This window comes from Budorcas taxicolor, chromosome 6 (assembly GCF_023091745.1).
Source record: "Budorcas taxicolor isolate Tak-1 chromosome 6, Takin1.1, whole genome shotgun sequence".
NCBI classification, from domain to species: Eukaryota; Metazoa; Chordata; class Mammalia; order Artiodactyla; family Bovidae; genus Budorcas; species Budorcas taxicolor.
Genome location: NC_068915.1, coordinates 12430376 through 12447664, shown reverse-complemented (window position 1 = coordinate 12447664; position 17289 = coordinate 12430376). Strand labels below are relative to the sequence as shown.

Below are 17289 nucleotides of genomic sequence, written 5' to 3'. Positions count from 1 at the left end.
AATTTAGAAAGTTGGTAATGATAACCCTGTATGCAAGACAGCAAAAGAGACACAGATGTATTGAACAGTCTTTTGGACTCTGTGGGAGAGGGCGAGAATGGGATGATAAGGGAGAATGGCATTGAAACATGTAAAATATAATATGTGAAACGAATCACCAGTCCAGGTTTGATGCATGATACAGGGAGCTCAGGGCTGGTGCATTAGGATGACCCAGAGGGATGGCATGGGGAGGGAGGTGGGAGAAGGGTTCAGGATGGGGAACACATGTATGTACACTCATGGTGGATTCAAATCAATGCATGGCAAAACCAATACAATAATGTAAAGTAAAATTAATTAATTAATTAATTAAAAAAAAAAAAAACAATTGGCTTGCAATGCAGGAGACCCAGGTGCAATCCCTGGGTCAGGAAGATCCCCTGAAGGAGGGAATGGCTACCCACCCCAGTATTCTTGCCTGCAGAATCCCATGGACAGGGGAAACTGGTAGGCTACAATCCACGGGCTGCTAAGAGCTGGACACAACTGAGCAACTAACCATGCACACATGCAAAAAGCTAACAAGAATCAGAGCCAAAATCAGATGTGGCAGGAATGTTAGAATTAAAAGACCAGAAATTTTAAAAACTATGATTCATATGTTAAAGACATTAATGGAAAAAAGTAGACAACACGCAAGAATATATGGGTAATGTAAGCAGAGAGATGAAAATTCTGAGAACAAAAAAGAAACACCAGGATAAAAAGAAAACATTGTAACAATAATGAAGAATACCACTGATGAACTCATTAGTAAACTGGACCCAGTTGAGGATAGACTCTCTGTTTGGGAAAATGACAAAACAAACTTCCAAAGGAAGAAAAATATGTAGAGGATAACAGTAAGAATATGAGAAGAAACAGTAACCAATATGGTACATATTAATCCAAATATATCAATAATCACTTTTCAAATACATGAAAAGAGACTGTCAGAGTGGATCAAAAAAAGGCACAAATATCCACAGTCAGTAAGCAATTCACTGTGATTATAAAGACACATACAGATTAAGACTAAAACAATGGAGAATTATATGTCATGCTAACACTAGTCAAAAGAAAGTGAGAATATTTATATCAATATTAGAGTAGACTTTCAGGCAAGGAAAATTATCAGAGAAAAAGAGGGGCTTCACTTAATGACAAAGGGGTCAACATTCCAAGAATATGTAACAATTCTTAATGTGCATATGCCTAACAATACAACACCAAAATATATGACAAACACTTACATGAGTATTACTATTCCTGCTTTCTTTTGCTTCCCATTTGCATGGAATATCTTTTTCCATCCCCTAACTTTGCAAGGTGATCCAACCAGTCAATCCTAAAGGAAATCAGTCCTGAATATTCATTGGAAGGACTGATGCGAAGAGCTGACTCATTTGAAAAGACCCTGATGCTGGGAAAGATACAGGGCAGGAGGAGAAGGGGACAACAGAGAATGAGATGGTTGGATGGCATCACCGACTCAATGGACATGAGTCTGAGTAGACTTCAGGAGTTGGCAATGGACAGGGAGGCCTGGTGCACTGCAGTTCATGGGATAGCAAAGAGTCAGACACGACTGAGAAACTGAACTGACTGAGCTGAACTTTCAGTATGTATGTGTCCTTAGGTTTGAAGTGCGTAATTGTAGGCAGCATATACACAGGTCTTGTCTCTGTATCCATTTAGCCAGTCTGTGTCTTTTGGTTGGGGCTTTTAATCCATTTACATTTAAGGTAGTTAATGATATACACGTTTCTACTGCCATTTTCTTAATCATTTAGGATTTGTTTTTGTGGGTCTTCTCTTATTTTTTCCTGCTAGAGAAGTTCTCTTGGCTTTTGTTGTAAGGCTGGTTTGGTGGTGCTGAATTCTCTTAGCTTTTGACAAACACTGATAGAACTGTAAGAAAAAACTGGTGAATCTACTACTGCAGATGGAGATTTTAACACTCGTCTATCAGAAATGGACTGACCCAGCAGACAGAAAATCATTAAGAGCATAGCTGAACTCAAGAGCACCGTAAATCAACTGGATATAATTGAGATGTATAGACTACTTCATCTAACAACAGTATAATGCACATTCTTTTCCAGCCCATATGGAACATTCACCAAGACAGATGACATCCTGGGTCATAAAACACACCTTAACAAGTTTAGAAGGTTAGTAAGCACACAAGGTCTGTTCTCAGAGTACATGGAATTAAACTAGAAAACAGTTAACAGAAAGAAAACTGAATGATCCAAATACGAGGAGATTAAAAAACACATAAGTCAAAGAAGAAATCACAACAGAGGGTTTAAAATATTTTGAATTAAATGCAAATGAAAAATAGAACTTATCAAAATTTGTGGGATGAACTATATATAGGGAAATTTATAACACTGAATGCAACTTTAGAGGGGAAAACATAAAATTAATACTCTAAGCTTCCACTAGGAAATAAGACAAAGAAGAGCAAACTAAATCCAAAGTAAGATGAAGTAAAACTAAAAGTTGGAGCAGAAATCAATAGACTTGAAAGTAAGAATTCAACAGAGGAAATCAACAATAGCAAAAAAGCTAGTTCTTTGAAAAGATCAATGCGACAGATGAGTTTACAGCCAGACTATGATCAAAAGAGAGAAGACATAAATTATTAATATGAGAAATGAAGGAGGAGACATTACTATAGACACCACAGATATTAAAAGAATAATGAAGGAATATTATGAATAACTCTATGCCCACATATTCAATACCCCAGATGAATGGATCAATTCTTTGAAAGACACAATCAGCCAAAAGTGCACAAGAAGATAGACAATAGACAATCTGAATAGTCTATCTAATAAGGAAATTGAATCAATAATTAATAACCTTCCAAAACAGAAAGCAGATGGATTCACTGGTAAGTTATACTGAACACTTAAAGGAAGAAATGAAACCACTTCTTTACAATTTGTTCCAGAAAACAGAAGCAGAGTGAACACACTGCAACACATTCTATAAGGCCACCATTACTCTAAACATCAAAATCAGATATAACTTCTACAAGGAGGAAAAATTTAGACCGATATCCCTCATGAACACAGATATAAAGATCCTCAACAAAATAGTAACAAACTGAATACAACAATCAATAAAAAGAATTATTCACCACAAGCAAAAGAAATTTATTTCAAATATGCAAGGCTGGTTTCACATTCGAAAATCAATGTTATCCATCAATCACATCAACAGGCAAGAACAGCAAAATCACATAATCATATCAGTCGATGCAGAAAAAGCATCCGACAGAATTCAGCATCCATTCATGACAGTAATTATTAGTAAACTAGCAACATTTCCCCAACTTAATAAAAAACATTTTTAAAATACCACAAGGTAACATCATATTTTGGAGAAGGCGATGGCACCCCACTCCAGTACTCTTGCCTGGAAAATCCCATGGACGGAGGAGCCTGGTAGGCTGCAGTCCATGGGGTCACAAAGAGTCGGACATGACTGAGCAACTTCACTTTCAGTTTTCACTTTCATGCATTGGAGAAGGAAACGGCAACCCACTCCAGTGTTCTTGCCTGGAGAATCCCCGGGACAGGGGAGCCTGGTGGGCTGCTGTCTATGGGGTCGCACAGAGTCGGACATGGCTGAGGTGACGCAGCAGCAACAACATCATATTTAACAGTGTGAAACATGAAGTTTTCCCACTAAGACCAGGAACAAGGCAAGGATGTCCTCTTTCATCATCCCTTTCCAACATCAGAGGAGAAATTCTCGCTAGTGTAATCAGATAAGAAAAGGAAACTAACGGTATACAAACTGGGAAGGAAGAAACAAAATGGTCTTTATTCACAGATGACATGATTGTCTATGGAGAAATATCCGAAAGAATTGACAACAAAATTCCTGAACTAATATAAGCAGGATACAAGGTTAACATGCAAAAACCTATAGCTTTCCTATGTGCCAGAAATGACCAAGTGAAATTTATATTAAAAACACTTTACCATTTACATTATACTCCCTAAAAGTGAAATACTTAGGTATAAGTCTAACAAAACATGTAAAAGATTTTTATAAGGAAACTACAAAACTCTGATGAAAGAAAAAAAATAACTAAATAAATGAAGAGATATTCCTTGTAGATGAGTAGGAGGTCAAGATGACAGTTCTCCCCAACTTAATCAACATAATCCTAATCCAGCAAGTCCTTTTGTGGATATCAAAAACCTGATTTTAAAGTTTATGTGGTGAGCCAAAAGACCAAGCATAATCAATGTAATAGTTAAAGAGAAGAACAAAGATGACGGACTCATACCACCGACTTGAAGACTTACAATGAAGCTACAGTAATAAAGAAAGTGTGGTATTAATGAAAGAATAAGCACAGATTATAAGAAAATAAAGCCCAGAAATGAATATATATAAATGTAGTCTCTCATCTTTGACAAAAGAGCAAGGGCAATACATCAGAGAAATGAGACTCTTGAACAAATGATGCTGGAGAAGACACATATTTTAAAAAAAGAAGAAAGAAAAACCTACATTTAGACCTTACACCCTTCACAAAAATTAACTCAAAATGAGTCACAGACCTAAATGTAAAACTGTAACTATATAAATAAAACTATAAAAATCCTGGAGGATAACATAGAATATCTGGCTGACCTTAGACATGGGGATGGCTTTTAGATACAACATCAAAGGCATGATCCATGAGAGAAACAATTGATAAGGTGAACTTGATTAAAAATTTTAAAATTCTGCTCTGCAGAAGACACTGTCAAGAAATGAGAAGACAAGTTATAGACTGGGAAAAATATTTACGAAAACATCTGATGAAGGACTGTTATCCAACTACACCAAGAATTCTTATAACTGAACAATAAGAAATGAATAATCTGACTTAAAAACTGGCAAAAGATCTGAAGGATACCTCACCAAAGAAGATATGCAGATGGAAAATAAGCATATGAAAAGATGCTCCACACCACATGTCACTAGGCATTTGTAAATTAAAACAAGATAACCACTACACATCCATTAGTGTGGCCAAAGTCCAAAACACTGACATTAAGTTCTGGCAGGACATGGAGCAACAGGAACTCTTCATTGATTGCTGATGGGAATGCAAAATAATACTGCTGCTGCTGCGTCGCTTCAGTCGTGTCCGTCTCTGTGACCCCATAGGCAGCAGCCCACCAGGCTCCTCTGTCCCTGGGATTCTCCAGGCAAGAACACTGGAGTGGGTTGCCACTGCCTTCTCCAATGTATTCATGCATGCTAAGCCGCCTCAGTCGTGTCTGACTCTGTGTGACCCCACAGACGGCAGTCCACCAGGCTCCTCTGTCCACAGGATTCTCTAGGCAAGAAATCTGGAGTGGGTTGCCATTTCCTTCTCCAATCAAAATGATACATTCACTTTAAAAGACAGTTTGGCAGTTCTGTATACAACTAAACATATTCTTACCATATAATCCAGTAATTGTTTTCCTTGGTATTTACCCAAAGGAGCTGAAAACTTAAGTCCACACAAAAACCTGCACATGGATGTTTACAGCAAGTTTATTCATAACTGCCAAAACTCAGAAACAACCAAGATATCCTTCAGCAGGGAGCTGGATAAACAAACTGCAGCTCATCCCGGGAATTATTATTCAGTGCTAAAAAGATACGAACTATCAAGACATGAAAAAACATGGAGGAAACATAAATATATACAGCTAAGTGGAAGAAGCCAATCTGAAAAGGTTACATGCTATATGATTCCAACTATGACTTTTTAGACAAGGCAAAACTATGCAGACAATATAACAATTAGTTGTTTCTAGGCAGAGAGAAGGGTGACATGAATAGTTGGAGCACAGAGGATTTTGAAGACAATGAAATTATTCTTCATTAAACTACCAAAAAAACCCAGTCAATGTACAATACCAAGAGTAAACCCCAATGAAAACTATGGACTTTGGGTAATAATGATGCGTCACTATAGAGCCCTCAACTGCAAAAAATACACCACTGTGTGTGGGAAGTCAACAGTGTTATGCATGTTTGGAGATAGGACTATTTGGGAATTTTCAGAAACTTCTGCTCTTCTTTGCTTTGAACCCGAAACTCCTCTAAAAAGATATCTTATAAAAGTGTAATAGTTAAAAGTTTCCAAAAGTCCTAAATTGCATAATGTTTTCTCCTACTTCATAAAGACAAAATGGGAATTGATATAGTCTCAAGAAAATCCAGATTTACATTAAAGAATGAAAATTAACTAAAGTGAACAAATGAAACAGCGATTAGTCCTTTGGAATTTAACATAATTATCCCTGACAATAATTCTAAAGAAGCATCAGATGACATTCATTTGAAGAGCCTCCATCCTCCTGTACGTTGTCAACTAAAAAGTACTCATGAAACGAGGTTGCATCTTATCCCACACAAACTCACAGTGTCTGTTAACATTAAAGAATTATGATGTGTGGTGAAAGGGTTGAGTTTGCCACCTTGGAGCAGCACCGTAACACATGAGAAAAGCTGAGTGTTAGTTTTTTGTTAGTTTTTAGCCTTTTATTCAGAAAGGAATCATCAGGATATGAGTGTCTCTACCTCTTTCTATTGAAAGGATGTCAGTCATTTAAAATGTTCTTTTTTTTTTTTTCCTAAAAAATGCACAGGCATACCACCTGAGATACTGCAGGCTCTGTTTCAGACCACCACAATAATGTGAATATCACAGTAAAGCAAGTCACGTGAGTTTTTTGGTTCCTAGTGCATGTAAAAGTTATGTTTGTATTACCCTGTAGTCTTTTAAGTGTCCCACAGCATTATGTCCTAAAAGAAAGTGCATACCTTAATTAAAAAATACTTTATTGTTTAAAAATGCTAACCTGAGCCTTCATCAAGACATAATTCTTTTGCTGGTGGAAGGTTTTGAAATATTGTGAGAATTATCAAAATGTGGCACAGATATATAAAGTAAACAAATGTTGTTTGAAAAAAATGGGACTGATGAACTTCCTGGATGCAGGGCTACATAAATCTTCAATTTGTAAAAAATGCACTTTCTGTGAAGCCCGATAAAGCAAAGTAATAAAGCAGGGTATGCTTGGAACAAAATCATTACCATTTTATTAATTCTCCAAGAAACAGAACACTGAAATTATTTGGTATAACCTTGTGAAACCTGTATATTCCCATAACTGAACTTCTACAGTTCTAGAATTATAGCTTTCTGCTGGAATGGACATTAACTTTCATTTTAATAATAGCCAATATGTTTTGATTTAAACACAATTCCGTTTTTGAAAACAAGAAATGCAATAACTTACAGCATCCAGAGTTTCTTTGTCATTAAAATACCCTCCATTTTAAGTTGACTGTTTCTTGCATATAAACTGCCAACTAAAAGCAAAATTCCATAGACTCAACTTTGTTCTAAAAAATATTTTCAGATAGATTTTACAGTCATCCCTCAAGATCTGTGGGAATCCCCAGCAGATACTAAAATCTGAGGATGCGCCAAGTCTCTTATATAAAATGGTATCTTACTTTTCCTTGTGTTAGCTGCTCAGTCATGTCCAACTCTGCAACCCGATGGACTGTAGCCTGCCAGGCTCCTCTGTCCATGGAAATTTCCCAGACAAGAATACTGGAGTGGGTTGCCATGCCCTTCTCCAGGAGATCTTCCCAACACAGGGATCAAACCCAGGTCTCCTGAATTGCAGGCCGCTTCTTCACCGTCTGAGCCACCAGGGAAGCCCCTCATAAAACGATACAGAATGATCTTATACTAGGTGCCTGTGCTCGGTCACATCCGACTCTTTGCGGCCCACGGACTGTGGCTTGCCAGGCTCCTCTACCCACGGGATTTTCCAGGCAAGAGCACTGGAGTGGGGTGCCATTTCCTACTCCAGGGGCTCTTCCCGACCCAGAGACTGAACCTGTGTCTCTTGTGTACCTATGTCTCTTATATCTCCTGCACTGGCAGGCGGACTCTGTACCAACAGCGCCACCTGGGAAGTGCCATACTATACATATATTCTCCATTATACTTTAAACCATCTCTTGATTACTTATAATACCTAATAAAATGCAAATACTTATAGTTGCCAGCTGCAATAAATTCAAGTTTTGCTTTTTTTGATCTAAGATTGGTTAAATTTGTGGATGTCGAACCTTAGGATATGGAGGGCCCACAGTATCTTTTTACTTTATTCCTACCAACACCTTACATATTTCAGGGACTTACTATCATCTACCTGGATGTTAGTAGACCAGGATTCAACACTTTCACTCTTTTCTTCAGTCTGTGTATGCAGCACAATATCATGGCACAAGGCATCCTATGCTATAATCATTGATTTATTTTCTTTCTCTTGACAGGACTTTAACCTAGAGACTTGTTCTCAAGTACTGTTTTACAACAGAAAATAGTCTTTCATAGTTTGCTTTCACATTTTGATCTGAGTGTGAAATTATTTTGCTACTATTGTTTGTTATCTACAGTGTTCTAGAGATGTAAATTAAAGGAAATATTATGCTTAGTAGGTTTTAAGGCAGATAAAATTTTCTGTGAATAAAAACAAAAGGTATTCATAAAAAAAAATTAAACTAGCCCTCCACCTTCCAAAAGAAGTAATAATCAATGGAAAATATACACCTTGTGAAATACTGGAGAGTATTATCAGCATAATAGAATTTTACCAAATTACCATAAAAATGACCAAGTGACTAGGAGCACATACCAGATGTTTTAACAGATGCTACGAAACTCCCTATATTTGTGTGTGTGTTGTAAATTCTGCTGACCTGTTGGTTATATAACCAAAATATTCTAGTATGTGATAAAATGCTAGAATATTAGTTATGTTTTTTTGAAGGCAAACAGTGGTCATTCACCTTCCCTTCAATCAGCTTATCTGCAGTGCCTGGTGCAGAGTGACTACATACCAAGTGTTCGTTCAGCTCCCCGTTGTAAGGAGTGTACTATGAAAAATTTTAGCATTGTAATTTGAAATTTGTAAAAATGGAAAATATACATGTTTTCTTAACAACCACAAAACATGCAACTTGACCAGGACATCGGACGAATACATATATGATAAAATGGGGCAGGAGGAGGAGGCACAGCAGATTCTCTCCGAGTATTTCTTTTTGAATTTATCTAAATGGGGCATTTATTTTAAAATGCTCCAAAACACTGCTTTCTTCCTCTCTAAAGCATTAGACAAAGTATCTTGCTCTTAGCAGGCATCTATCACATACTTAATAAATAGAATTTCTTAGCTGGGGACAAAAACACAAAAGCTTTAAAACAGAGGGAAAAAAGTACTTCACATACCAAGATGTGTGTTGGCTAGGGGAAAAAATTGCTCTTTTTAAAGACGCAATGATACCTTTTTTCTCCAATAGTTAAGACTTGTAAGAAATTTTCTAATATTTAAAAATGGCATCAGGAGTTCCATTAATTCTACCAGAAATCTCAAATGGATGCAAAAAGCATTCTGGCTTCATAGAATAGAAAAGAACTTAAGAAATGTCTAACAAGTTTTTCATCTGGTCCCATGGCCTCATTCTATTTGAGAAAAATGAAGCTTAGAGAAAAGAATGTAAAATGTTTAGCCCCAGGTAGCTCTGAGCCTGAAACTTAAATCTTTCCATTCTGGGTCAGCAGGCTTCCCAGTAAGCCTTAATGTAATTATTCTCTTACAATATTTACTTAAGAGTGTGATGTTTCTATACTTCATTGTGTATATTCACCCACAAAACACAATACAGATCTTTTTTGACATGCAGTTCCTGAAATATGTAAGTCATATTCAAATGACTGCCCTTGTCAAAGCCTTATTAGCCATCAGTCCTAGAAACGGACTGGATCTGCTCTATTTCCTAAGGCCAATGGCTCTGCCTGTAGGCCCCTCCCTGAGGACTAGAGTTCTAGCTCCATTACTCCACTGTCTTACCTTCCCTTAGATTTCAGATAAACCCACATCTCTTGCCTCCCGGAGTTGCTGAGGTATGCCTAAAAACCATGCCAGGGGCAGACCTTGAGGAATATGATTCTAAAAAAATCAAGCAGTTAAGTTTTTCCTGTGAAGATATCGTCACTTCCATGAAGCCCTTTCCCACTGATTCCTGAGTCTATTTGCAAAACTGAACTATTAATACTTTGTAGTTGGAAATTATGGACAAATACTTGAATAAAAAATATAAATTAATATTAGCAAAAAGAAACTAAGAACTCATGGCCCTTTCTGTTCTGCTTTTTAGAAAAGTATTCCAATAGAAGAAGCCTCAACACACCTATAAAAATAGAACTTCCCATTAGATTCTGAATAGCTGACATTCCACAGGAAGTATGCACAAGTACCACACTGCCAAAACCATCATCAAAAGGACAAACACAGAGAACATTCCATCTTTAGGAATTTAGGTAGTTATTTTATCTTGGAACCGATTGGCAAAGTAACTTCCAGTTTTTTCCGTAAGTATTTCATTGATGTCTTTAAGATCATACTTTTCTTAACTATGTTTTGAATGTATATTTTTCTAAAGCTACTTACTTTTCTTCTCCCTAGAATACCACCACAATTAAATAGAGGATTATTTATTTATATCTGTTATAATCTCTTTTTACTCACTGAACATCTATACTTTTAACTATTGTTTTCCAATTGTCTCTAAAGCTTGAAGCTACTTACTGGACTGTGTTTAGCTAGTTTATTAATCTCACTTACTGGAAAAGCATTTTGATGAGAATTGTTGATAACTCTCCTCTTGAACTTTAAACATTGAAGAATAATTGCAACACACTTCATAGTAACAGCAGACATGTCTGGTTTCCTATCCCCAGTAAGCAAGACTTCCCTTCCTGCTATGGACTGAACTTACGGTTGGTCAATGGCAATTGCTGTTATTCTATCCCCTTTACTACTACTTGGTTCAGACATGTGCATCAGAAGCAACTCTAAACAATAATGCACTATCAGATATCTTCTGAGGGACTGCTGGGAAAGGTTTTCCCTATAAATAAAAATATATGAATGGGATTAATATTCCTTTTCCCCTGCCTTCGCAAGTCACCATGATAGCTGAAATAAGGCACCAAATGTGAGAACCTAAGAGGTATCTGAGAGTGAGGATAAACCCACAAACTACAAGGAACAGACTGAAAGATGGAATGAACTTGGTTTCTTAAAGACATCACTGGAGGACTGAATTAACCAAACCTAGTATTAACCTGTCATTAGACATATTTTAGATGAAATAATTTTTTTTCTTATCTATTCCCCAAATATCACAATAAATGCTAGAGAGTAGTCCATCATATAAATGCACTGTAATTAAGAAAACTGATTCTCCATTATTGGATCCTTAAGTTGGTTTTCTTCCCCCTCCTCCCAGCCTCCTATAAAGAACAGTGCATAAACATCTTTCAAGCTTTATCTGAATTTAGAGTAACAGTTTCCATGGACATTGTTCCAAGAACCAAAATTACTAAGTTATACAATACGGACATTTTTGATTTGGAGTATCAATCTGATTTTCAGAAAGTGTATTCTCATTTAACCCCGAGAAGTATTGTGTGTGGCCTGTCTCACTACATCCCATTCAGCCAGGTGGGATGCTATCGACTGCTCCCCAAGAGCATGGTTTTCCCTTTATTCTTATTGATAGAACCTTGGTCTCTAATTCTTAGTGTAAGTAAATTCTGGTGTTTCCATTCTTCTTGCCAGTGACTGGTGAGGGGCAGGCATGTAACCTAGTCCTGGCCCATGAGGTGAAAATGGAAGGTTTACTAGATGAATTGTTCATTCTAAAAAAAAAAAATATGGTACAATATCTTCCAGGATAAATTACCATGTCTGCATGTAGGAAGTTGAACCATGCCAGTCTGAGGACAAAGACAGTGAGCTGGGGTAAAAGATGGGAGTTTGATGATGTTGTTGAACCCCTGAAGTAACACATCTCAAGGGTTCTTGAGTGTTCTTTTTATGTAAGATAGTTACAAATACTTTTAAAAATTCAATGGAAAATTATGTTTATGTACACTGAGGTGCACCACTGTACACTTGGTTTATATTGTACATTGTAAACTGAGAACTACTTATGAGATCACAATGAACAATCCCAAAGCAAACACTCATAACTATTTCCCTTAGGAAGATTAGCTTAAATTTTAAATGAACGATGCTGAGTATTCACCTTTTTTCAAAAGAATTACATTTGAAAATATTATCAGGTCATTAATTTGGACTCCTACTCGGAGAAAAAACGATCTTTGACTCAAAATCTTCATAAATAGCAAAAAAAAAAAAAAAAACCAAAAAAAAAAAAAAAAAAACCCCCAACACAAAGTATGCTGTACTTACAAATCAAACACCAAGTAATGGAAGCCCTCTTCTGATATGCTGTCATGAAGTCGCACTAAAACAGAAGAAAACAGGAAAAAGAGAAGACAGTTTGTGTTATATGTATGCCAACAATCAACTTTAAGCCAGGCATTGAATAGGCATCTGTCTCCTAAATTAACATGTGGACAACACTATTTTAGCCTCTCATGAGTCAGAATCCTTTATTAGCAGGGCTTATGTTCACACAGATCCTAGGTTTAAGTTCTGATTCTGATAATTATTAACTGTGTGATCTTAAGCAAATTAATCAACTTGCAAAGATAACAATACCTATACTTTACAGAAAGGTTGAGAATATTAAATAAAGGTAAAGCAATTTGCATATTGCCATGTAAAAACTAAACGTTAATAATTGCTGTATCTCCGTATGTTAACAGGCTTTAGGCCATTTGACCTCTGAGAGCCTCTACCTTGCCATTCCCTTTCCTATCATCCTAGTTCAGGTCTTCAGAAGACTAGTGAGTGGTCTCTCTGCCTCTGCTCACCCTTTTTTTCTGGGGAATTTCTATATAGCACTCCCCAGCCAACCTGTCAAAACAGTTTTTTTTTTTTTAATTACGCTACTCCTAAAGTCAAGTCACCAAAATCCATTTAACAAGTCATCAGTCAAAACTGTAAAGCTAGATGGGGGAGAATGCATACGTGTACATGTATGGCTGAGTCCCTTTGCTGTTCACCTGAAACTACCACAACACTGTTAATCGCCTATACTCTAATACAAAAGGAAAAGTTTAAAGTTTTAAAACAAAGTACAGCTAGAAGTTTTAATAAGATAATCTACTAGTTCCTCAAATTAATACTTGAAATTTTTCAGAGAGCTAAACATTCAGAGAGAAATCAAAGTTTCTCTCTTTTGAATTTAAATGTGCTCCTTGTTTACTGCAAGATAACCACACATGTAAAACTCCCGTACTGTTCTTCCTTCTGTTTATTTCAAATAAGCCCCCTGACTCCCCCAACTCACCCCCATAGATGGTAAATTCTTCCTATTTATGCAATCACTTAGGGTAGCTTGGCTTTCACTGAGAGCAACAGAGGCCAGGAAGCGCAACCAACTCAGGACACAGTGCTTTTCAGAAGTCACCACAAAAGGATCAGGACATCTATTAATATTGTGACTTGTCCTGAGTATGATCCTGGTGCAGTGATGACCGCCATATGGAAAATGTGGTTTCAGTAGGACACACATTGTCACACAAGCTACAGTAAGCCACAAAGGGAGTCTGTAGTACTCATGAAACTCCCAAGCCATTCTTTACAATCCAATTCCATCCCCTGAAGATATCATCCTTGGCCCACTGTTAGTCCATTCTGAATCCCTCTCCAGAAATTTCTCCAAAGTAGAGAAAGAGAGGCATTTATTCCCCCATAATTGTGGGTTATCATTTGTAAAACGTGGATTTTTCTATTATCACAAACATGAGAAGGGGGCCCACATGACAGGCACCTGGGAGTGTGGCCACTTCAGCTCAGTTCAGCTCCTCTGTTTGTCTCTTGAGCACATGGAATGTAAACACACTGGAGCGCCCCTCTTACCTGGTTTCTCATAGTGTCACCTTTGAATTTAAGGATGCAGCCTATTTTATTTTTATTAACAAAGTCGAATATCTGTCCTTTCTTTAGTACGCAGAATTTCTTTCTCATCAACACTACCAAACAGGAACCATATTTTAAAAAGTCGTTGCATCCCGCACAGACTTGGCAAATAGTAGATGGTCTTTCTTAAACTCAGTTTTGAGTATTTACTATGCCACATGCTAGGCATTCTTCCCTCTTTTTGGATAAACATTTTCATCAAAGCTCAGTATACCTATAAGTATCTAAAACAAAATCATCAAAGCTCAGTATAGCTATATATGTCTGAAACAAAACGACTAATGTGCAATTTTCTTGTAACTTTAACTGGCAATATCAGAGATCACAAGCTTCATCCATAAATTCGGAGTGACAAAGATAAGGAGATGAAGACTGCTGAGTGCTTACGTCTCAGTCATCTGTTTTTAATATGCCTGCTACCTTTGCTTAAATTTATTCTGCCAAAGAAAATCAAAAGTTTGGCTCAAGGATGGGTCTTCCACTCATAGTCATTCAGTACAGTGAGGAAAGCCACACCATGGGTGATAACTCACTGAGTTTCTTATTTGACATAGTTGCATAGATACCTCACTGAGTAGCTATAACACAATATGTGGGGCTTTTTATATTTAATTTTTAAAAACTTTCAAAATTTTTTATTTGGGTATGCCCAGTTAACAATGTTGTGAGAGTTTCAAGTAAACAGCAGATATCCATTTTCCCCCAATTCCCCCCCATTCAGGCGGTCATATAACACTGAACAGAGTTCCACGTGTACATTCAAATAACAGTATGGCTACAGAGGTAGAAATTTCAGGTACAAGTGGAGAAGCAATACCAATTTCTGGTTATATCTGGAATAAAATTTCAGATTACCACTACCTTATTAATACCTGGATATAATTATCATTTGGAAGTGAATAACTTTTTGAACAAGTCAAGAGTTGCTCAAGCCTGATCATCAAACTTACATTATATGGGGTCAAAACCAGTTTCACCAGAGCATTTTGTCAGGAAGCACATGATAATGGTTAAGATTTTCCTTCCTTCCTTCTACTGCCTTTTAAAAATAAAGAATTAAAAACACATAACTAAATGAAATTATAATTTTCATTTATTAACCAAACTATGTCATACAGTCTTCACATGGATGTGCCATATGTGTACAATTGCTTTGAGGAAGGCTTTGTTCCTTTTAAAACTTCTAGCTCTTCAACTATTAGTCTCTCGTTATTGACGATATGTTTGAGAGCCTGGAGATGGTGTTTTGCACAGTCAGACATTTCTCTTTCTCTCAAGCCTTCTCTGTCGGTCAAAAGTATCCATTCTTTTATCCTTTTTTCCTCTTTAATAGTTTCTCATGGGTTGAAAATCATATTTACTTTTATAAAAGCTTACATAAATAACCCAATTCCTTTTCACACCAGAGGAATTATGGGATGTTCTGTTCACCACAGCTGGCAACCCAGACTGACTGCAGAGCCAGCCGTGAGAGCACCGCAGCTGCCGCACGAGGAGGCAGGCTGCCCCGGGTTCTTGCTATGACCGCGCTCTGCTATCGCCACAGGCGGCACGGACGGGTGCACACAGCTAACCTAATTACGCTCAGCCCTAAGATGCCTTTAGAAAGACACTTTAAAGAAGTTAGTGAGAAAAGCATTTGAGAGAAACGGTTATAATCATTCTTTCAGCAGTCTTTCTTTCCTTGACAGAGAGAGAGCGTGTGTGTGCATTTAGTCCCGGCAAGAACACTGGAGTGGGTTGTCATTCCCTTCTCCAGGGCATCCTCCTGACCCAGGGATTGAACCTGCATCTCCTGCACTGGCAGGTGGATTCTTTACCACTGAGCCACCTGGGGAACCCTTTGTGAAGTTTGCTCAGAGGTAAAAACAAGTGTAATAGTTATCCAGGATAAACATTTAAATTCTAAGGCATTAAGTAGGAGATCTATAAAGGTGGAAAAGGTGCTTCTGAGGCTAAAATGTTTCCAAATTTAGCGGACCCAAAGCCTATTACTTTTCCCCTCTCTCTTGAATGATATTCAAGATTAAATTAAAACCAAACATAGTAGGGCAATACTGCCAAAGTTATCATAATACTAAAAGTCATTCATACCAAACAGACTGCATTGCATCCTCAGTCACTGTTTGTCAGTTCTGAGCAACAGTCCTGGTTATAAACGAGGGGAGTTCTGCATTTTTAGTTTTCTCTGTTGCGAGGATTGAGGGTGTAGATTTGTCTCACATACTGGGGTGCAAAAATGACAGCTCATTAGTCAGATACTTTTTATAGTCTCACTGGCAGTTAATTACATATATTTCATGACTAGAGCAAGCATTAGCTAAGCTCGGCCATGCAAGGCACCAAACCTTTTCAAAAAAGTGAAAGTTTGAAGTTAAAGTAGCTCAGTCATGTCCGACTCTGCGACTCTGTCTGACTGTATAGTCCATGGAATTCTCCAGGCCAGAATACTGGAGTGGGTAGCCTTTCCATTCTCCAGGGGATCTTCCCAACCCAGGGATCAAACCCAGGTCTCCTGGATTGCAGGAAGATTCTTAACCAACTGAACTATCAGGGAAGCCCCTATCAAAAACAGGGATGCCAATATTTAGCTCATTTGTTAATTTTAAAACATATTTATTAGTCTCAGACATTATAACCGTCAAATGGCACTACTCCAGAAGGAAATTTTAGCTCAACCATTACTCTTGGCTCTTGTGGCAAAGCTTGTCATTTCTAGACAGCCAACTTCACAAATACAAAACAAAGAAGCACCGAAAACCAAACGCAAAATAAAAGCAACATTTCTAGAACACTGAAGGCAAATCTGCATAAATGCTTTGTTTTTCTTAGTCTTTCTTATAACACGAGTAATACATTTAATCAAACACCATTTTTAAATTTTATAATTAAATTTTACTTTTAGACAATTTGCTATGTAAATTATGTTAGCTTTCGTTCCTGTGTACCAAAGGTAACGTTTTGCAAAACTATAGCACAATATCACACCCAGGATGTTGACATGGATCCAGTCAGGATACAGAAACAACTTCTTTAAGGATCATTCCTGTTGCTCTCTTCAGGCCCTCCTAAGCCCAGCCAATCACTAATCTCTTTCCCATTTGTACTGTTTAATCATTTCAGGAATGAAACAAAGTGAAATAACGTATGTAACTTGCTGGGACTGTCATTTTCATTTAGCATAATTCTCTGGTGGTTGTCCCCTGGTTCGATTCCTGTTTCTGGAAGATCCACTGGAGAAGGGATAGGCTACCCACTCCAGTATTCTTGG

At 37.3% G+C, this 17289-nt stretch overlaps 1 protein-coding gene across 9 annotated transcripts in view; it reads right to left on the bottom strand.

The window, feature by feature from the left end:
• CAMK2D (calcium/calmodulin dependent protein kinase II delta) overlaps positions 1-17289 on the bottom strand; it is a 319598-nt gene that overhangs the window by 144417 nt on the left and 157892 nt on the right. For all 9 annotated transcript variants that reach the window (XM_052641898.1, XM_052641904.1, XM_052641900.1 and 6 more), the window contains exon 4: positions 12381-12435. In XM_052641898.1, coding sequence (XP_052497858.1) covers positions 12381-12435 — 55 coding nt within the window. The remainder of the gene's footprint in view (positions 1-12380; positions 12436-17289) is intronic.